General features: G+C 35.8%; 2 protein-coding genes across 3 annotated transcripts in view; one reads left to right on the top strand and one right to left on the bottom strand.

Annotated features, from left to right (window-relative positions):
* Positions 1–557: 557 nt before the first annotated feature.
* On the bottom strand, positions 558–16,628 carry gxylt2 (glucoside xylosyltransferase 2). Its single transcript, XM_058780171.1, has 7 exons — positions 16,178–16,628; positions 11,075–11,270; positions 8,651–8,782; positions 8,306–8,557; positions 6,117–6,240; positions 3,892–4,064; positions 558–2,438 (listed from the first exon to the last, which is right to left on the bottom strand). Exons 1-7 carry the CDS (start codon positions 16,444–16,446, stop codon positions 2,259–2,261), a joined length of 1,326 nt encoding a protein of 441 aa, XP_058636154.1. The 5' UTR covers positions 16,447–16,628; the 3' UTR covers positions 558–2,258.
* A 723-nt stretch (positions 16,629–17,351) lies between these two features.
* The window catches only part of shq1 (SHQ1, H/ACA ribonucleoprotein assembly factor), a 38,888-nt gene continuing 32,652 nt past the window's right edge, over positions 17,352–23,587 (top strand). The window contains exons 1-3 of one of the 2 annotated variants that reach the window (XM_058779374.1): positions 17,352–17,453; positions 18,463–18,624; positions 19,547–19,611. In XM_058779374.1, the coding sequence (XP_058635357.1) occupies positions 18,482–18,624; positions 19,547–19,611 (208 nt within the window). In that variant the 5' untranslated portion in view covers positions 17,352–17,453; positions 18,463–18,481. The remainder of the gene's footprint in view (positions 17,454–18,462; positions 18,625–19,546; positions 19,612–23,587) is intronic. The other variant, XM_058779375.1, reaches the window with a different exon arrangement.

Genomic DNA, 23,587 nt, shown 5'->3' with positions numbered 1-23,587 from the left:
ACCTACTTAGTGTAAAATGTCTGGTCTGTTGTTTTCTCCACCTACAAAATTTATTGTAGTAAGCAGACCAAAGTACCAAACTATCTAATATTATATAATTTATAACAATGTTTGTAATTTAGAGTATTAAAATGTTCTTAAAGAAACTAATTATGAAGAGCTGCCTGAGAAAATACTGTCTGAACATCCTGAAGTTGTATTATGGAAATATGGTGGCCAAAATGATTAGAACACTAGTATTTACACCAGCTAAAAAATTTTTAAGTCTGTTATTTCTATCATTTGCTGTTGCGTTTCCATAGGAAATACAAGTTTACATTTTCCATCATTCATTTTGCCATTAATTGTAATAATCCAGTGAGATTTTTGATTGTACAAGGACAACAGCCAGTGCTCCACACAGAGATCTGATCTGATCATCATCATCATCCAGTCTGTCTGGAATAACATGAAATTAACAGAACAAACTGAGACAGACTAAGTGCAGAAGAACCATGGCAACGTCTCCTTTTGGCCACCACTATAAATATAATGCAAAAATAATTGTGAGACAAAGCTAAATCAATATTAAATGAATATTTATTTATTACATTTCTGACATTCACACTTTTGTATAAAAAGGACAATAATACATACAATGAAAGACATTCAGAAAGACAGAAAAGCACACTGGATACAATGAACATCGCTGGTGCATCTCTTCACACAGAGATAACATGAAATGTGTAAGAGTCTCCTGAGTTTCCAGTTAAAGAAATGTCATCACTGATCCCAGACCAGTGACTGAAGGCTGGAAACCGCTCACACATATAATTAAGCACATTGTGCTAATGAACATATCAAATCGCACATCACAACACACTCTTGCTTTCTATATGACGTTCATACTTTCACACAGAAGCAATCAACAAATTAACAGATGGTGGTTACACAAAATTAAAATGATTTCAGTTGTTTTTTTTTAAGAAATGGGTAAACTGATCATACTGGGTGCAGAGTTTTTGTTTTGTTAAACTAATTTCACCATTTATTTTTCCCTTATATTTTATTTTATTTTCTCCAAATTCAGCATTTATTACAAAGTGCACTTAATTGGAAACTGTACATATGTGTATGGTTTTATAGTTTTGTTTGTATGTATATAATACTGTTATGATGAACAAACCTTTCTAATCGGCACATGATTTATTTTAAATGATCAAATTAGTTCAATCCCACTATGGCAGAAAATCAAACTCCTAACAAACACAGAGTAAAACAACAAAATGTTTTCTTTGAACTTGACTGGGCTGAATATCGCTAAAAATACTTTAACACTTTGACCTTTTGCGTAGCTCTCACAAACTGTTGCAGATTACCTTAAAAAAAACATTCCACCACAAATTCAACATCAAATTCATTATGTCCATCAGAATAGGCTTGTCGTATCAATATACAGGACAACAGACTTAATTGTAATTCTCACAAAAGGCCAAAGGTTTCCTCATGAAATTCTCTATATATATTAAAATCCAAATCCCAATGACAACATTACAACATCAGGCCCCTTTCTAGTCTTACTAACAAGTCATCTTCAATGTAAACAGTGTGAACATCCACCATTAGGACTGTGCTTAAACTGAATATACATCTTACTGAGCTCTACAGGCTAGTTCTCTTTGGTTGTTTCTGCGTGCTACATTCATTTTTGTGGCTTGAAAACAAGGCCTTACCTCATGCTATTAAGCAGAAGAATGCACAAACAAATTGGTGCAGCCACTTAAATACAAGAATTAGATAAAGTGAGACACAAATGCTCCAATTGCGTAATACTAGACATAATGAACTAGATGCTGAAAAATGGTACAACACAGTTGTAAATAAACAGCTCTGAATCCATATTTTTGGATTGGCTAAAAACAGCTCTGCCAACGAGTCTCTCATGTTCTTTCAGGAACATTCAAGTGGTTGGTTACCCACAGTTGGAGACACTCAACGTGTTTGCTCACTACTCTCTCTCTCTCTCAAGAGTTTTGATGGTTTTGCTAGTGTTGCATTCATCCTGCATTGCTGTTTCCATCCAGCAGACCAAAACATCTGCTCAAAAGAAATTGTTCCAGCTTGGATCTCCGACTCCTCTGGCTCATGAAGCTCATACTGTGCCTAATGGACCAAATGTAGCTTGCCTCTGGCATTGCTCGTCTTCGATGAAAAAGATCTCTGATCCAAGCAGCAGGCAGAGATTCTTCCTTGTGATACTGAAACGCAGTCGAGGCTCACTACTCGCGTGGCAGTCGGACACGGCGCACCACTTTTTTCTCATAAAGAGCCCTCATGGTCTTCTCGATCTGTTTGAGGAACACTTGTGGTATCCTTCCACAAAGGGTGTTAACTGTGTCAAGGAACTTAGTCTGAAGAGGGTAAAATAAAGACTGGAACAAGTTCTCCTCAAAAGGATACTGAAAGAGAAGATGAAATACGTTACATTTCAAAGTGTTCAAGGAACTGCTTTGGTTTATTTGCTGAGGCACATTGAACAAGGTCCACATTTCATATCTGACTGAATTCTGAACAGCAGAGGGCCCATGTGACTCAACCATACAAAAGGCTTCCTCTTGAAGAGACACTTTCCTGCTATTAGCCTTCAAGGAGAGATTCAAGGAGACTGCACTCTGAATGTACAATGCAACACTTCTATTTATTCTCACATGATTCAACACCCACAGGATTTGCTTTGTTAGCACTGAAAATTAGAAAGTGGACTAGCAAAGCGAAGACAAATGAGTTACATTTCTTAAGCTTAAAATCTTATGAAAAAATTAATCAAACAACTAGGCTTTTACATTTTATGAAAAATAGTGATTGTGTGGTTGGTAGGGTGTTCTCACATGTTTTTAGTGTGGTGCTATGGGGGTGTTTTGCATCCAGTTTATTACATGAATGTGTGTGCCGTTCAAAAGTTTGGAATCAGTAAGATTTTTAATGGAGTCTCTTATGCTCATCAAGGCTGTATTTATTTGATAAAAAAAAAAAATTAATAAATAAAAATTAATATTGTGAAATATCATTACAATTTCTAATTTTGGTTTCTTATTTTAATATACTTTAAAATAGAATTTATTTCTGTGACGCAGCGCTGAATTTTCATCAGCCATTACTCCAGTCTTCAGTGTCACATGATCCTTCAGAAATCATTATAATATAAGCTGATTTATTATCAGTGTTGAAACTGGTGTGCTGCTTAATATTATTTTTTGGAACCTGTGATATATTTTCTTTGATTCTTTAATGAATAAAAAGTTAAAAAGAACAGCATTTATTCAAAATTTTATTTCTTTACTATAATTTTTTATCCATTTAACACAACCTTGCTGAATAAAAATATTAATTAAAAAATTAAATAAAAAAAAAAAAAGAAAAGAAAAAAAAATTACTGACCCCAAACTTTTGAATAGTAGTGTAAATTGTTACACAAAATTTCTATTTTGATTAAACACTGTTCTTTTTTACTTTTTATTTATCAAAAAATCCTGAAAAAAAGTATCACAGGTCCCAAAAAGTATTAAGCAGTACAACTGTTTCCAACACCGATTATAAATCAGCATATTAGAATGATTTCTGAAGGATCATGTGACACTGAAGACTGAAGTAATGATTCTAAAATAAATGTCAGATTAAATGAAACCTGCTCTGACCCGCCTCAGACCCTAGTATCAAAGTTGCTGTGGAAATGCATTTATGCCACCTCTATGCAGCATTAAACAGTCTGGGTAAAACCACCTAAATGCCACTTCAGAAGTGCTTCTGTGCCTCCCTTACAGTGTAAATTTGGCAACATATTATTATCAGTCTAACAGCCATTCTATTACTTTTATCATACAGTTGTCTCCTGAAGAGACAGTGGCAGCTCACCTCACGTATGGCATCATACACCACTCTGAAGGCGGGCTGCTTCTCATCATGGTACACACCACGGTTACCATGAAGAATAGACACCCCCTCCTCCTCCGCAGCCTTACAGTTGCTTCCATACATGCAGTGATCTGGCCTGTAGTTCCACTGGCATGGGAATATGTACAGACACTCTGCAGACACAAAGACAAATATTCAACATTTTATCCAAACTGCAAACATACCCATGCAACGCTTAGTGTCTTCATTTTTGTTTGTGGTTGGTGCAGTCTTTTGTACCCCGTTCCATTAGAGTTGTCAAACAAACACTATGATTGCCAAGTGTCTCACCAATTCAGAGACCTTAATAACTGCACCTGTCAGTATCTGACACACCTGTTCCAGTCGATAGAAGTATTTATCTACACAAAAGAGCCTTATCTCAATAAAAAACCAGATAAAACGGCAACTTTTAGGAGGGCGAGGAAAGAGAGAGCTGAAAAAAAAAAAAAAAAAACTTTTCCTGTGACACATCAAGTCTTTTTGATTTTCTGAGAAAAGAAACACATAGAACCTGGCTTCTGACTCTGCACTAGAAATAGCAATCACAGTTGGAAAGTTTAGTTAAGGTGTTTATGATACAATGCTGCAAGGGCTTCACAAGTAAAATAAGTAAAACAGTTTTTCAAATTGGATTTAAGCCTCCAGCAAAAAACATAATTAAACTAGTGAAATAACACTCCAGAGTGCAAAACAACAAAAATAAAGAAAGTAGACAGGTTTCTATGCCAGTTTCAAAGATGAAAATGTATCTTACTTTCGGGTAAGAAAATGGTTTCTTACTTTAAGGTTCAATAATGGTATCAGATTGTGATACTTTCATATAACCACCATGTCACATGTGCAAGAACATGATAATACTGCATATTTTGATATTGACCACAGTATGTACAAAGTACTTTTGATCCTAGCATTGTCGTGGTACATGTCCGAAACCAAAGTATTTTGAAATATACCATGGCACATGGCCAAAAAACATGGTATTAATATAGTTACATGTATTATGATGTATTTTGAAACATACCTATTTGTATTTACAGGATACGCCAAAGGCGTTTCAAAAAATACCATTGAACATTTCCAAAAAACATGCTAAAACAAAGCTATTTTGGTTTAAACTTATGTATTGGCAAGACACTTCAAGGTATTTTAAGAATGCCATGGTATTACTGTGGCACATTTGATATTTTGATACCGTTGTATTTACAGCATACTCCATGCAGGGTTCCCACACCTTGGTTAACTTCAAATTCAAGGACCTTTCAAGGACTTTCCAGGTCCAATACCCTCAAATTCAAGGACTTAATGTGGAGACACATTTCAAGTGAGAGCAAAGGTTACATCGCGTCACCTTGTAAGATACATTGTTACCGTTTTCATGTGTCAAACACAACTTTGCAAAAAAGCAATTTTTTTTGCATTTATTTTTGGCCATATGACAGAAATCTGATAGTTTGCATAAAATTTAATAATATTTGGTACATACTATACTGTATTCTAAAATGATCTGATATTAACTTTTGCATGGATTTTATTGAAAAGAGCTTAGGCTCATGTAACCAGAAGTTTTAGGATATATGAATATGCTTGTAAGTTTTTCTTGCCTCATGGCTTTACATTATCTTAACAAGCAAAGCAATTCAACATTACATCCTTTGGATCTCTGGCAAGCCATTCTTTGTAATCTTCTTTGGTGAGCCAAATATCTTGAAACTTGCATTTTCCAGTCATCACGTTTCAGCGGTTTCAGTCTATTTTTGCAATGTTTCACGGTGTGTCTGTGAAACGTCGAGGTACCATCTTAGTAGTTTCGTGTGCGTGTGAACGTCATGGCAACGAACAACACAAAGTACCTCACGTGGGAAACACTTACGTAACGCATAAATGTGCAATGTAAATCAAGCAAGCTAGTATGCACAAAGTGTTGGAGAAATAATACATTAGCGGACCGGAGGGAATAATATGGAATTTTCAAGGACCTGTATCCATGTTTGTTTATTTTCAAAAACTTTCCAGGGCCTTGAAAATTTTTTATCAGATTCACAAACTTTCAAGGATTTCAAGGACCCGTGGGAACCCTGTCCATGGTACTTCAAAAAATACCATGGTACGTGTCCAAAAAACCTACTGCATTACCATAGTTCTTTTTTGTCAAATTACACATCATAATCAAGCATGTCTTGTACCTGGATTGTAGTGGAAGATGATGTTGAGGAGGTCTTGGTCTCCCCATGTGATGTGGTTCTTGTATTTCTGATAGAGAGGGTGAAGCAGATTTTCCCATGACAGACCGCTGGCGATCATGCTGTTCTGTAAAATCAATAGTGGCAGGTTATTTTCCTCAACAGTGAGTCTGGCAGCCACTTTTCAGACAGCTGTTGATATGGAAATTGAGGTTTTTTTCAGAAGAAGAAATTTCCTTTTTGTCCCCTCAGACAGCCTTGAAAATGTGCTTGGGTTGGAAATTACACTTCTAGCTGAGTTACAGAAATATGCTAATCCAGGCTGCTGTCACCCACTCGCTCTCAACGGATGGCAATCAGTAGACTTCCATCACTGCCTACTAAAAACAGCCCGAGGTTAAAGGGGTTTAAATGCGCAAAGAAACCTCAGAAGACATATGAACGCCAAAGCCTCAGCCCACTACCAAGAGATATAAACCACACAAGGAAAACACTGGCAATATCTAGTAATAATCAAGCACAAAAAATATAGTAAAGCACAAATGTGTGAAATCTAAATATTCACAAAACATTAAAAGTATTTTCTGTTTGTAATAAAATGTTTTTAAAAGAGATGCATCAATATTAAAATTCTAGCTGATACTGATGATAATTATTTAAGTTATACAACCAATAAATGGAAGACATTTAAACTTTTATTAGGTCGAAATAAATAAAAAATAAAGCACAAAAAACTATAATCAGTCATTTGCTAGAACAACAGTATGAGGTATATTTATTTTAAAATTGGCTAAATTTCAGTGTTATTAATTATTAGTGTTTTTAACTTAAGGTTCAATACTAGGACCACTTCTTTTTTCTATTTATGTTAATAATTTACCGTTAATCTTCAATAAGTGTAGTGTTCAACTTTATGATGACACCGTCATATGTATCTAATTTTGATATTTTACATATTTAGTTATCTATTCAGTATGGTTTTAATATCTTACAGGATTGGCTTTTGGATAATAAATTAGTTCTTAATAAAACTAAGTCTTATACTATGATTTTTGGTTCTAGATGGAAACTTAAATCCAAGAGTTGTTCCTGTGCTATATTATGTAAAGATGGCACTTCTCTGCATGAAGTTGATACTATTAAATATCTTGGAAATTTTCATTTAAATCACATATTAATCATATTTTACATAAAATCAATTTTGGAATTAGTACTTTACATCGATCTAGAAATAGTTTTTCATACAATGTTCGTAAGAAACTTGCCTCTCAACTTATACTTCCAATCCTTGATTATTGTGATGTTGTTTATCAGACTGCATCAAAATTAGATCTTGCTCCTCTTAATACAGCATATAATAGACTTTGCAGATTTGTTTTGGGGTGTTCTTTTTATACTCATCATTGTATAATGTATGATGCACTTCAGTGGCCATCTTTGCACACAAGACGACATATTCACTGGCTTCAATTCATATTCAAATGTATTCATTTGAAATATCCTAGTTATTTACAACAATACTTTGTACCTTTTCTTTAAATTATCAAGTTAGGCGTTCTGTTCAGACCTATTTTTTTGTTCCTCGTGTCAGAAAAAAAACATATTTCATATTTAAAGGTCCAACAGACTAGAATAATTTACCTGCTGATATTCGAGCTATCACGTCATTTAAGATGTTTAAGCAAACTTTGTTATCTTATTTTACTTTGGATTGTACATGTTATGTTTGAAGATGGTATTGATTTTTTTTAAAAATTATATATATATATATAGTTTTTGGCTTATGTTGTGAGCAGATACACTGATCGGTATATTTTGTATTATGTTTTGTTTTATATTTTTTACTAGTTATTTTTTGATGTTGTGGTGGCTTTTTTTTTTTTTTCCTTAATGTTTGCGTTTTGTTGTTTATGGATGTAATGTTAATTTGTGTTTTGTTTTGTTTGTGATTGTGATACATTGTGGGACCCCCTCGAAAAGATGGTACATCTCAAGGGGTTAATCCTGATAAATAAATTCAAATTCAACTTTAGGTGTAAATATGGGCTGATATTGATTAATTAAAAATTTATCTAATATTAGCTGAAAACTGGTACTGATATTAAAATGTCTTAAAATGTGGATTTTGGACCTCTGAAGTTTGGGCAAGTGAAACTGCAAAAAAAAGTCAAGTCAATTCTATTGTTCCTCACCCTGAACAGAGTGCTACGAATCCGTGTGAGGTTCATTAGCATGACCCCAGAATTGACCCCTGTGACTCCATAAAAGGGGTGTCTTGCGAAGCGGCTATACCAGCCAATCTTAGGGATCTCGTGCTCTGGGGCCATGGCAGCTAGCTGAGTACTGTTGAAAGCCTTCAGAAACTTCCAGATGTCATCCATAGGCCGGAGAAAGAGAACATCTGTGTCCACATACAACAGCGAGTCCACGTCTTTCAGGATAACCTGATATCAGAGGAAATACTTGGTTACAGTCGGTGTGGTGAGGTGGAAAACAAACAAATGAAGAGAGAACATTAAGCAGCGGCAGGAACCTACGGGAAGAAACAGCCTCTGGGCAGCACATGGCTTGAAGAGTTTCTTCCATTCGTCTGCATTCCCCACAGAGAAGGTGATTGGATATATGCTGTAGTGAAACCTGGAGGACACCGTCTGAGGCCACTGACTGAACTGCGAGAGGAAATTGAAAGAATCAGTCAATGTCATGGCTGTCAGTCTTCAGTAAACCGCACATCTATTGCTTACAGGTGACAGCGAAGAGAAGTTTGTGAGGAAACCTATACCAATTCTTCAAAAAAAAGCAACATTTTGTAATATTTGTAAGAATTGTGATTTATAGAATGTCGTTTTGTTGCATGGGTGAGTCCCAAAGCCTACCCATATTGTTAGACATGACATGTTTTTAATATCTTGAAGAACAATTTTCCCAGCTTTCTGCTTTGGCACGAACCTGTTTTGTAATTTGAGGTTTTTTTGCTAACTTAGGCAAATTGCACAAAAATAACAAATTTAGCTATTTTGCATTTATTATATCAAGGTAAAGAATACCACCTCTGGTTCATGCAGGCTTTACTTCACAACCTAGACGTTACATTAGGCATTAAGAGACAATCCAATACAGTACCAAAACTGCTTATCGTAGGGATTGGGTGTCCAGTTCTGCTCGTGGATGGCCAATGTGCTGCAAAGTTTAGCTCAGACTTCAATTAAACACACTTGAACCAAAGTAATCAAGGTTTTCAGGATTGCTACAATATTCCAGGTAGGTATGATGGGACAAGTTGGAGCTAAACTCTGCAGGACGTAGGCCCTCAAGAACCAGGACTGAACAGCCCTGTTGTACACAATGGCAAAAACAAAAACAAAAACAAAAAAAGATTTGTATTAATATCACCAAAAACTGCAAAGGCCAAGCAATATGCAAAATTATTCAGAATCAGAAAACATTTTCAAAATGCAACACATGAACCAAACTCTGGGTGGGTAAATAAATAACAAAAATTAATACAAATAATACATTATTATTATTAGCCATAATACCAATTGACTGTAAAATTGACAGTATTCTATTGTAAATTTAATTAAATTTATATTTAACTGTGTAAATTTGTTTCAATGCATGTCAACATCAAACACATTTAAAGCATTTTTTCCTGTTCTTATGAATGTTTCCAATCCTAACCATCCATGATTATACAGTTGGTTGCATTTTATTATTCTCATTTAGCATTATTTTTTCCAGCTGTCCACGACCCCATTAGAACAGACCTGCAATCCATTTTTGGGTCATAACCCACCAGTTAAGAACTACCGCTTTATAATATCCTGCTGACAGCCAAATAACTACTGTTGAAAAGGCTGCAGAAAAATATTGAAGAAACCTTTTGAATAACAAAGATGACATTGCATTCCTTCTCTATTGCTCTTCAAAGCCTTCAGTTTCTTTATCTCCAGCAATACGGTGCGGGACTAGATCAAGATCAGTTCTAGGCCAGAGGGCACTTCTCAAAAAGCAACGGCTGTCTAAGCGTAATTTTCAATAACAGTCCCTCGGTGGAGAGAAACACTGCAAACGATTAGGACTGTGAAGACAGACCACTCTACTAGAAACCAAATAATGTGTTAAGAGCAAGAGATCGATAGATGTATGCACAGAGGTTTCTCACATTACCTTTCTTACCAGACTGGTTTTCAGGGTTAGCCTGACATTGTCTGAGGGTTACCACAAACCACTAGTACAATAAAACTGACAGTAAGGATTTTTGTCAAAGGCCTGTTTAAATACAATAAGACATCTTGGGTACAAATTGTATAGCCAGTTACTAAGGATGTAAAAAGACATTCATCATAATAATCGATTAGAATTACTATAAACAATATTAATTATATCACATAAAAATATCACCTGAACAAGAGCAATGGTGATTTGGCTGTTATTGGAGGTTTGCAAAAGGTCCATAACCCCAAATATAAGTGATAATAATTGTGAGTCTGCCTTAGCAAAGCACTGAAAAAAACTGTGAATTTTACCAAAATAATAAATAAACTGGAAAAAAAAAAAGTGATCAAACTAAATCGTTATCAAAGCAAATATTTACAAGCCTATTAGTTATACTGGAATATTACATCTAGACTTTAAAGGAAAAGAGTGAAGCAATCATCCACAAAATTATGCCTGAAATCTGTGCCAGATTTTTTTCGATCCAAGAGAGCTGCATAGTTAGGGGATGAAGCTTTGTCTGAGGTAAAATATAGCCCACTGCTGAGATTAAATGGCTGGAGAGTCAGCAAGATGTTCTTTTCAGTAGGAACTAAAACTCAGTTACCAACTGCACTGCTTTTCTGATACTCAAATCACTGTTAAAAAAAAAAAAAAAAAACAGTCTGCTAGACATTACCATCAACATCAAAAACCTCAGGTAGCCACAGAAAAGATGAAAGAATCATGGGACACGCTCTCACCCCTTTTTCAAATTGTTCGGCCAGGTCCTCCTCTGCAAAGATGTGAAATTTGATCTTCTTTATGCTGAAGAGCAGTGCTGATTTCACCATGTTGAGCGTTTCATCTAGACGGTTCCCACAAGCCACCACTGCCAGGTGCATGACATCCTCTGCTTGTGTGACCTTTGACCCAGGCCGCCCCACCTCACTTTTCTGCCTAGAGGTAAAGAGAAAAAAAAAAAAAACTTAAATCCATCAAAACTCATCCAAACTGTGACATCAACAACAAAAACATCTGGTAGGAATCAGCTAGGTCAAACCATGAGACGACACACTGGTGAAATATTCCTTATGCTGCACATGGTTCCTCTGGCACATTGAAAACCTCATTTAAATGATTCAAGGGTAAACAATTCTGTGTCAGAGTCAGACCAGCTTGCAAGTAACTTGATGAGAGTACACAAGGGCAAACTTAATTTAATAAAAATAACTGATTATTTATATTTAAGATCATTCAAATTAATTAAAGATGCCACTTGTAGAACCGATTCGTCTTTATTTCTCAAAGAAATTAATACTTTGAACACAACAGGAGACATTAAACATGTAGACGAGTAGCACTCTTGTTCGCCATGACCCGGTGTTTCACTTGAATACACATTTCCTTGTCTTGAGTCACCAAAACATAATTGTTATTGGTGTGGTGTTTGCTTTTGTGATTCATGTTGAGTCTCCATCACTCCGGGGAAGTAAGCTCTCTAACCCTCTAAGCTTTACCCAAGAGACGACCTCTGGGAAAAAAGTCCTCCATTTATCCGAGGCTTTGGTGGAGGAAACAAATTCATACCACAAGAAAAGCACACAGCCTTTCAGACAGACATCAAAGAGCTTCCATTAAGCCAAGGACGTGCAAACACTCTTGCTCTTATTTCAAGTGAACCATAGACCTCGAAATGACGTGAAATAAAGAACAGGAAAAACAAGGAAACACCTTGGGCTTTTGATAAAAGGGAAGAAGGGATATTTTCAGACCTGAAAGTTCATTTTCTGATTTTTCTGACTAGTATCACAAACGACTGTAGAATCTGCTTTGATGGCTGTGGTTTCCTGTGGAAAAAGCTTCCCTTGTTTACAGCACTGCAAATTAAGCAACAGGAATTGCATCAATGGTCTGATTGAATGATATCAAACAATTTATTCTTTTCATTTTTTTCAATCATTTGTTCAACACTGATAGGCATTTACGCTTTGATCATAACGCATCGAGCATATGACCAACACTCCACTGAATTTGGTACCATTTTTAATGAGACGCTGAGCTTATAAAAATTCTTGCAGTCTGAGTGGACACATCTGGAAACATTTAGACTCTGAGAAGGCGATTGAATAATGCACTCCTTATTGAGCAAAAGTTCCTAAAACAGTTTTAAGGCTGATACTGATGATTCCTTGTTGAGCAATTGATCACAGATAAGTGAAACAGACTAGCAATATGAAATCAACTTAAAAGCAATGCAAAAAATGAATGAAAATTAAACAGGGTGAATTTCTACTGTGTACAAGGTGGAACTTCATTGTGAACTATAAATATATCTCTTCCCTTAAGTTTCGATTATTTAGCGTCATTTATTCAAGAAGAACAAATCTATGAGCAAATAATTCAGAAAATCCTTTTTATGTTTGGATGCATTCAAATTAGTGCAACAATTTATGCATGAATGGCTTTAATTCTTACATAAATTGGCTGCACAATTAATTATGCAACATCAACAAAAGTAACTTTGATATTACTGTCATAGATACTTGCAATATTTATTATCAGTGCTGACAGTATTCATTGTGCACTGCTTACTTTTGTATTTACATTTTTGTATTTTTGAAAAATGTAACAATAAAAAAAAAGTAACTCCACAACTGTAATTGCTTTAATATTTTGTGAAGCAGGCAAATGTTTTTCATCCAATTATCTGTCCCACTGGACAGTATGGCATGAAGAGAAAATTAGAATAAGCTGGCATAAAGCAGATCTGTAATGCGCACGATGCACAAAGCTTCCCACAATCCAGCATGAAATCCAGCATAATTTCAATTCATCTTAGGCTAACAAATCTTAGGCTAAAACACTTCACTGGAAATCACCAACAATAAATCCAAAAAAGCATATTTAGAACGAATATGGTGGCTGATTCAATCCAGGCCTGCAAGGCTGCGTGCATGGAATTCAGTCAGTGCTTTTCCTAGAGCTATGCACCGCACTCCATAAACTATGTCCAAATTATTAGCACTTTTCCCCTCTTCAGAATGTCTGCATGCCTGTCCTGGCAGAGCCAGCTGTTCCACGGCACCCTGACTTTAAAACTTGAAGTGAAACGATAGAGTGCTCCAGGCTAGAAGATAAAGATCGCAGGGGAGGAATCAACATATTGAGAGGCACGAGTGACAATGGAGAGATATCTGTGTTCCGTGTAGAAACTGTGATAAAGAGGCTAGAGAGAAAGACACACACAAATGGAGGGTTCTTAGTCTTCCTCCGTGACATGTTTATGGCTTCATATAATGTAGCTGCCACGCGGTAGTTGCCTCCAGTCATAGCTGCATTACAGATGACAGAGCGAGCTGTTCGTTTGACAGTTAGTAGACACTTATTCCTAGGTGCTGCAGGAACGTGTGCAGCGGTGTTTTGCGGTTTTGGCAAACCACAGGAGAGGTGTTATGAGCACCCAGCTTTCCAGTAAAGCAGGTTCTTTTGGGAAAGGTTGCAAAAGAAGCATGAACGTACAGCTGCACGTTCAGCGTAATTTTACTTAGTTGTATTAAAAGAAATAATCTGTCATCATTTACCCACCATCATGTCATTACAAACCTGTAGGACTTTCTTTGATCTATGGAATAAAATAAGATATTTAGAAAAATGCCCATAGAATGTCTACTCTACACAATCAAAGTCAATAGTGGCCAATGTTATTTAGATTAAAACAGTGCAGCAATGACGTATTTCACATCACCCTGGTTCCCTTGACAAAAACCCAATAGATTATTCCATTGTTATATTGTTTCCATATGATTCTTACATGTTATGTAACTTAAGTTTGGAAAAATCTTCACAAATGAACACAACTTTCATGAATTTAAGCCTAAATACAGTCCCCAGAAGTAAAAAGCTAAACGTAGGCAATACATGAAGTATATACCATGATCACATGACTTCAATCGGCGTTGTTTGTCATTTCAGGAGAAAGCGGATCATGCTGAATGTAAACAATGCTGATTACGTTGATTACGTTCTGGGGAAAGCGCGCACATGCGTCGTGGTACTCTCCAAAATTGCAGAAGACGGTAACTTAAAAATAATTATTGAATAAATTATGTTATTTTTGTTTTCTTTGCGCACAAAAAGTATTCTTGTAGCTTCGCAAAATTGAAGTTGAGCCACTGATGTCACATGGACTGTTTTACCGATGTCCTTGCTACGTTTCTGGGACTGGGAACATTGCAGTTGCGTTGCTGTCTATGCAGGGTCAAAGAGCCTCGGATTTCAGCAAAAATATCTTAATTTAAGGTCTTACGGGTTTGAAACGAAATGAGGGTGAGTAATAAATGACAGAATTTTCATTTTGGGGTGAACTATCCATTTAAGTACACAAAGGAAGTTTCACTTGTTTTATAATACAACCATGAAAAACTAGAAATTAGAGATTGGGATCAAAAGGTTTGTGTTTGTTAGAGCCCTAGGGGCAAAACAGCCCCTCCGGGCCCCCCTGTACGTGACAAAACGTATCATCAGGGACACATTTGTGTGTTTTGCAGCAGCAAGGCAGGAAGCACGTCTGGAGGATGCGCTTAAAAAAGTAAAAACGTGCGGAAGAGTTAATCACTTCCAAATAAAACAACAGGTCATACAAGACAAGACGGTTTTGCCCCTCCTCCTTCCTCTGCGGAGATGGATAGGGAGCCAGGAATTAAACGCGTAGAGCGGTTTCCAAATCACACCCTCTCATCCCTCCTGTTTGTACGGTGGATCTGTTTAACTAATTTCCCCTTGGTTGCATTGCCCCTTTGCATTGTGGGTTTATCAGCGGAGAGCAGTCACAGGGGTGTGGACATCAAGACGGATCACTGCTGGAAACCCAACAGGAGGGTCAAAGGGTTGAGATATCTCACAACTGCAATTAGTGGCGTTTATGTGAAGCTGTCAGAGGGGCGATAACATATGCTTGCTGAAAGAAGACAAGCAATGAATATTAAACTCATCCTCAGTGCAGGATTGATTTTACACTATTAAAAAAACATCTTTCTATAGTTGGCCTACCTTGACATTATTGATTTTACACTATCAAAATACTGACACAAATGAACCAATATTCAGTTCACTTAAAGGATGAATGTGACAGCTCCTTTTAATTATGTCTCGGAAAGGGCTGATCATCTTGATGAATAAACTACTCCATCCTCCACTCACAAGGGAGCGTGTACATTCACTCAGAGCAACCAATCATTGATTTTGTCCTCTGTTGAGACCCTTTGGGAACGAGGCAACTGCATTCAAGGTGACCTTTTTAATAAAGCCATAATGAAAATACAATTGAGATAATCGTGGTTGAGATGCACACAGGGGGCTCTTGGACTCGGCTTTGCAGCAGGCACAACGCACACTGGTTTCTGGTAAGATTTAAGACATTAGTGGATAGTAATTTGGATGTGGATAGTGCAAAAATTGTGTCATGCATGGTTTCCTTCTTGTTACATTAAGATTGCACAATCAGTGCAAGACATTCTTGCCTAAATCTCCATTGTCAAAGCAGGCTTTTGACAGCAATGTCTGGGTGGATTGGCTGTGTTGACATGCAGGAAAAGATCGGTGATTTATGGATTGGTATTAAATCGTGTGTTTGCATTGATTTGCAAATCACACTGAGGTCATAAATACCCTTGAGAAAATAAAGCACTGATCATGTGCACAGAAGGGAGTTGAAAGGATGCCTATATATCAACTTTAGTACGAGGAAAAACTGCATTATTTTATATTATATTATATTCAGCTTGAATACAAATTGGAACACATATTTTTACATTCTGCTTTGCTCAAACTGTTGTTAATTTTGTTGCACTTGAAGAATTTCCTACCGAGTCTTTGCGATGACATTCCCTCCTCCTCTGCTGCTCAACTTCGGCTCTTTGCGGATTAGTTTCGGTGGGTTTTGTGGCTCTTCGTTGGTTTGTTTCGCTTCTTTCGCCGGTGCTATATCCTCGATATGATTAAAGGATTGAAAATGTTTTTCTTTCGCAACTTCTTTCAGCGGCGGCTCGTCCGCAGCGTTCCCCCCGAAAAAGTACAAAAGTAGAAAAACTCCGAAACATACCGCGATCGCCACAATCTTGCAGTGGATCCTCATGGCGAAAAAGTGTTCCGTCCGCTTGAAAGTGTTTTAACCATGGCTCTGGTTAGAACAAGGGGACATATTTGTAGTGTGCAGCCATACTTCTTCATTTGTACTGTGATGATGAAGACGATGCTGCTCCGCTTAGCGCCGATATCACACACGTAAATGAATCTCTGAAGGCGGACCTTACGCTCCTTACCGTAATACTTATAATACCTCTGTCACACAAACGTAATACCTTACTGCTGCCGTAGGGGAAGCACTGTACCAAAAAAATAAATTATATAAATACTTTTCTGGTGTTTAGATTTTTTTTATTTTTTTTTTACATAGTCATTATGTCTGGCCATATTTGTTCACATTAATCATATCACATTATTATATTACTGCTATATATAGCATTATATATAGCATTAATGCAATATTAATATTATATTAATTAATAGTATTATATTTTTAAATATAGACGTATGGCTGCCAGAAGGATATTGACAGTTTGTCTGACATAATAATGTTATTTTTTGTATATTACAGAATTGTATATTCATTCTATAATGGTGGCTACTGGTTTATGCTTCTAATAAGTTCCTGAATTAAAAAAAAAAAAAACATCTGCTGAAAGAATTGTTCAAACCAGAAAAAAATTCTGAAAAATGACATTCATTTATTTATGATATACTTGTTTACTTAGTTTTATTTTTTCAAATGTATATTTTTCTTCTTTATTTATTTATTAACTTTGACTGCAGTTACACTGATTTATTGAATTTGATTTATTTGAAATGCATATTCATATTTTAAATTACATTAATTGCAAAGTATTTAATCATCTACAGTTCTACACCATGTAGTATTCCAATTGGAAATTGAGTTTAAATCCAAGCGAGTTTGTGGTCCTCCTTATATGTGGCATTACGGTAAAACATGGTCAGTGGAGAAAGCAGGAAGTAGTCCATGTGCTGCATATGTGTTACTGATGTTGTTTATCGCATGGAAGTCTTCACAGAACAAGCGTGAAGGTATCCGTTTCGTTTTATAATGTTTATATTGTTTGCCATTGCCTTATTTTAATCGTACTATATAATTTGAAAACGTAAATAGTGCATGGAGTATGTCCTCTTTGTTTTATGTTGGCGTAAACATTGCTCGTTCAAACAACATAGGCAGACTTTTGACAGCTCCTTAAATGCGTTGGGTTTTAGTTATCATTTGGTTTATTATTTTGGGTTTGGTTATCCTGCGTGCACGTGTTATGTTAGTATAGCGACTTTGGTTACTTGGAAAACATTTAACAAGGTGTTGTTTCATTTTAGTCCTCAGTATTTAAAAAATGTGTAACTGCTGAATAATAATGTTGTATTGGAATAGAGTAAAGTTTAATTTGAAACTAATCACATTTCAAGGTTTATAATGTGCTAGTTGGCAAATGGGTTATGCCCCGTTTTTATACAGTCTATGGTTATGCCTCATTGAGTTCAAATTGAGTAGCCACAAGGTGGAGTTGTAAGCTGCCCTATTCTTTCTACTCTTCAAACATCTATTTGACTTCATGTCAAATATACCAGGGACTAGATGAGCAGACTTTCTAAGGTCTTCACTTCCTATTACAGTGTCAGGTAGTTGTTGTTGTTGTTTTTTTTTTTAGAAGCAACTTTTAGAGATTTGCACACAGTCAAAGTAATGAAAACTTTCTGTATGTTATCTGTAATTAGTGATGATTGTGCTCAGTTATTAGTTGGTCGTACCAAGATAGCATGATTGATAGATTAACACAAGATAAAAATACAGAAAAAAATGGACTAAGGAGCTTCAAGTAAAATAATATTCTACTGGATAAACTTCATCTCTGATAATTTGAATAAAATTTTGATTCCATTAGGATTGTGTTGTACATTGTAACATTATTACATTATTTTATATTATATTTTTAATGCTGAATCAGTAAGATCCTGCTGAATAAACTGAAATTTGACTCAACCAGTTAAAGATGTCTGAATAACTGTTTGTATTTTTCTCCTTTCACTGCAGTACTTTGCCGTATGCAATCATGATAACACCGGCGTTTGAACTGAGTCAAGATGCCGATTTCCTTACTGTGGTTATTCGTGTACCCTACACCAGAACATCTGAGTTTGACATCTACATCCAGGGAGAAGATTTTAAGTTCTATGCCAAGCCCTACTTTCTCAGGTGACTCACCTGCAAACACCATGATTGGCGTTCTGTTAAAACACAGAAAAATACTCATTGGTCCTTATAAGATGTTTACAATGCTTTTTAACTACAAATGCAGAGACCCAAAAAAGCATTAGGTAGTTATTTCAGAAACCACTTAGACAAGTTGTGAGAAAAATCTGGAATAATTTGTTTGTAGATATCATTTGCTTTCATGTTTGGTTATCTAAAGCATATTGCATAATAACACACACACACACACACACACACACACATATATGTCACAGTTCTTCAGGATTTAGTCTGTCTCAGTTTGTTCTGTTTCTTCGTGTCATTCCAGACAGACTGGATTATTACAGTTAATGGCAAAATTAATGTTTGGAAATGTAAACTGATATTTCCTACTGACACACTACAGCAAAAGATAGAAATAACAGACTTAAAACCATTTTTAGCTGTGTGTCTATATATATATCTTTCTATCTATACATGTATACGCTGGGGTATATATTTGTAGCAATAGCCAAAAATACATTGTATGGATCAAAATTATTGATTTTTCTTTTATGCCAAAAATCATTAGGGCATTAAGTGAAGATCATGTTCCATGAAGATATTTTGTAAATTTCCTACTGTAAATATATCAAAACTTAATTTTTGATTAGTAATATGCATTGCTAAGAACTTCATTTGGACAACTTTAAAGGTGATTTTCTCAATATTTTAATTTTTTGCACCCTCAGATTCCAGATTTTCAAATAGTTTCGGCCAAATATTGTCCAGTCCTAACAAAAAAGCTTATTTATTCAGCTTTCAGATGATGTATGAATCTCAATTTCAAAAAATTGACCCTTGTGACTGGTTTTGTGGTCCAGGGTCATGTCATATATTTACACATTTATTTATTAATACATCTTTGTAATCATCTACCTTGAAGATTGACTCTGCCTCGGAGAATAGTTGAAGATGGCCGGGAAAAAGCTTCATTCGATATTGATAAAGGTACCAATTACTTCCTTTTATTGTTTCTTCTGCAACTGTCTTAGAAATGCTGCCTTTTTTTTAACCACTCAGTACTTCAGACCTGGCCATTTTTTAAGACAAAACATGAACAAGCTTCAGCAGAAGCAGCAAAATTGACCTAGTCTTTTGAAAATCAATTTCTTCAAAGGTTCCCCTCTATCTTTACTTACTAACTTCTACTTAAGGTCTAAGGCAAATAGAACTTAGTAATTAAGGAGTAGTAGATGTAGATAGCTGTATTGCCTGAGTGAAATGTCAGTATTTCATAAGAATTCTGTGTTACAAAGAACTGCTGTGCAGTTTTAGAGCAAATATTGTCATTATCATAATTATATCTAAAAAAGGATAGTGTGGGACAGAACAAGATAAAGGACGCCCTTATTAAACAATTACGCTTTAAATGACGAGGTTTAAACTTGTACAGAGCAACATACATTCATTTGGTTTTTGACTAACATTACATACAGGGCAAAAGCACTATTCATTATAATGCCTAGGAACAGGGGCGCAACTGCACATTTGCAGAGGCTTATGCAAGATCAGTGTTGGCGCCCCCCTGTATTCTAGTAGCCCCTAAAACAAACTCCTGCAGAAAAGTTTATATATAGACCAATTATATTATTCAATGGCCTCAAAGTTATTCATATATTTGCACATTTTTATATAAAATGAGAACACTGAGTAAAATTTACTTCAAAGAATGTCTGCATTTTTTTTTTCGTTTCTTTTCATTTTTACTTATAGAGATAATTCATGGAAAAGTGGCCATGCTAAGTTGAAGATTTCTGCCAATATTTCACCTGGCAGAAAAACAAATAGGCCTACTATTAAAGGGGTGGTTTACTGCGATTTCACTTTTTTCATTTTAAATAGTGTGTAATGTTGCTGTTGGTGCATGAACAGTATCTGCAAAGTTGCTGCGCTGAAAGTTCAATGTAAGCGGAGATATCGTCTTTTAAAAATCAGGAAGTTTAATGCCTACACAAACGACTCATATGGGACTACAACGAGATACTTCCGGGTTGCATACGTAAAAAACCCATAAATTTGCATCAACCCCTCCCTCCGGAACACGCAAAAGAGGGGGCAAGGCCATGTTCTGCGGCTTTGTCGAAGTGGAGAGTTGTAGCCATGCCGTCGAAACGGTGTTATTTTCACCCAGCTGTCAGGTCTTCTGTGTTCGGGCTTTCTACGGACGCTGTAGTTAAATCAACAATGGTTAAAATTTATGTTTGATTATGTTCCTGACAATTACAATCCTAATTTAGCTCTCTGTGCTGCGCATTTTACGGAAGACAGCTTCCAGAATCAAGAGAGTTCAGAGTTCAATGCCGGATTCGCACAGAAACTATTACTAAAACATGGAGCAGTTCCAACTTTAAAACCAGAGGCAGCAGTTGTTGGGCCACAACCTGTAAGTAGGATTTCATAATTTTAAATGTATTTGCATGTATAATTTCAGACGTAATGTTTTAGTTTTATCAAGGACGTAAACAAATGCCAACGCTGGCTTTAGTAGCCAGTTAGTTAAATGCTATTTCGTGTGTCTATGACAAACGCGTACAAACATTTTGGACCCGAATTTGTAATTATGTACTAATTTTGTAAATGTATTTTCCATGTATACTTTATGACGTAATTTTTCGATTTGATCAAGAATGTAAACACATGCCAACGCTGTTTGGTTTTAGTAGCCAGTTAGTTCGATGCTATTTTGTGTGTATAAGACAAACGTGTACAAACTTTAAAAAATTAAATGTAATCACAACAGCAAACTTCATTCAGAAACGTTTGTAAGAGCCGTGCTTGCGGAAGTTCTGCTTGACTCTCTTCATTACCGCTTTCTGGGTCTGATTCTGACTCAAACTGATACGGCAATATTGACACCATTATTTACATTTGACCGGAGCACATGTGACTGTCGCCCGTGAAGGTAATGGGCGTGAAGTTTCCGGACAATGTGCAGTACGCAGTTTAGCCAATCACAACACACCGGCCCAACTAACCAATCTGAGCCCATTGCCTGTTTCTGAGGGAGTGGTTTCAGAGAATCAGGAAGTCAACCGGTCGTTCAAATGACAGAGGAGAAAGCGGCTTACAATAAAGGTGAAATATATGAAAAATAAGGCGTTTTTTAACAAACGAAACACGAAGACATGTTATATTGCACCCCATAAACGCAATCAAGCAAAGAAAAAAAGCAGTAAACCACCCCTGTAAAATGAATGTAATGATTTCCACTATGACCACTAGATGGCAGCAGAAGATCATTTATTGTCTCATTTACCATTTCCACTTTGTAATATGGTTCTTTTCACATGTTTTGCTAATGGATTTATATTTAGACATAAAAACCACAATTATAGCATTTAAAAATCTCCTTTTTGTCAAAATTCAGCATTGTTTTGTATTGAAGTATGAAGTAGCAAGAGTTTTCAACTCATCGGATCTACTTGAATCACAGATGGCCTATTTTGAATTCAAACATGTTTTTTTTTTTTTTTTTTTTGAGCAATTGAGATACTAATAAATGAACGATGAATGATATTTGCCGCCTTAGGCAATGGATGTTTTCATAGAGGTGGCCAGTCTGTGGTGGCACAGAAATGTAGCCTATTTGACTTGTGCCTAAAACACAACTGAATAAAATTAATTTTACTTAATTGTAATTGAGAATTTGTGAATTAGATCAGGTAATTGAGTGAATATGACCATTTTTGTATTACCTCCAGGTATTTATTTTAATAAAAGGACTCACTATAGATTTATTGTTCAGTCAGCTTGGTTCTGGCTCTCAACACCCCAAAAGCTTGTCCTCCATCCATCATTGCACAGGCCTATTCATGGATGAGACATGCAGATAGTTCAAAGTTTAGTCAACCTTCACCGAATTTTATATAATCAAAGAACTCTGAAAAAAACAGTCATTGTTTAACACTATTAGTTGTCAAAATGAATTCATTGCAACAGTTTTGTCAAACCTAAATCGAGCTCTGTACAAAGGAAAATGTAAAAAAAAGTTCCCCATCTGCAGTAATGTGAAAAAGGGCACATAAATGCCAGAATGTAAAATGTTTATTTTATGCATTTAAATATCATTTCATTTTCATACTTTACAAATTACAAAGTACAACTGCACTGTGCTCACATTTAGCCTACCTGTGCATTAAATTACAAACAAAATAAACATTTAGGTAATTTCTGATGACTTAACTGATGATGTATGCTCGTATAGTTTCTTGTGCGCGTTATTTATGATGACGTGGAGCGTGCGCCTCATATTCGCGTACAGTGAAGAGCGTGCGCCGTGAGCACAGTAAAACCTCTGACAGAACAGGACAGTTTGCTTTACTGACATAACAACATCTCATCAGACCGCAGTTCACTGTTGTTCTACTGAAGCTCATTTGGCACCTGTACCTTTTCCGCGCTCGTTTGACTCGCGACTGGTGCTGAGGGCAAGCTGAAGTGCGCGTCTGAAAAATCTCCCGTTTGTTGATACGGCGGTTCCGAGTCTTAATAAGTTTATAATAAACACATTTTTGAACTCATTAAAGATGCAAAAAAACGTTGAAAAAAAATTTCAAAAAAGTTTTGTTACATTATTTTTAACAACTAAGCTTTTGATTATTTATGACGTTTTATTAAATAAGATTTTCACATAATGATTTCGGCACCACTGCCTAGGAACAATAATATTTAGAATCGGCTAGGGATGGAGATTGCGTTAAACTGGTTTTGTTAAAAAATAAAAAATAAATCATACAGACAGGATGCAGTACAAAAATAATTAAAATATAAATTATTAAGGAATTTAAGGCAGCACCATGCTACTTGACTGCCAAGGATTTGCTTTTTCTTACAGTTCCCATGGAATTGATTGATAGTTTTTTTTTTTTTTTATTGTTGTTTATACAACAATCTGTGATTTTACAATTTCCACAATAGTTCAGGC

This window comes from Onychostoma macrolepis, chromosome 06, assembly GCF_012432095.1.
Source record: "Onychostoma macrolepis isolate SWU-2019 chromosome 06, ASM1243209v1, whole genome shotgun sequence".
In the NCBI taxonomy this organism is placed as follows: Eukaryota; Metazoa; Chordata; class Actinopteri; order Cypriniformes; family Cyprinidae; genus Onychostoma; species Onychostoma macrolepis.
The sequence above is the reverse complement of the archived record's forward strand: the minus strand, read 5'-3'. Positions and strand labels throughout refer to the sequence as shown.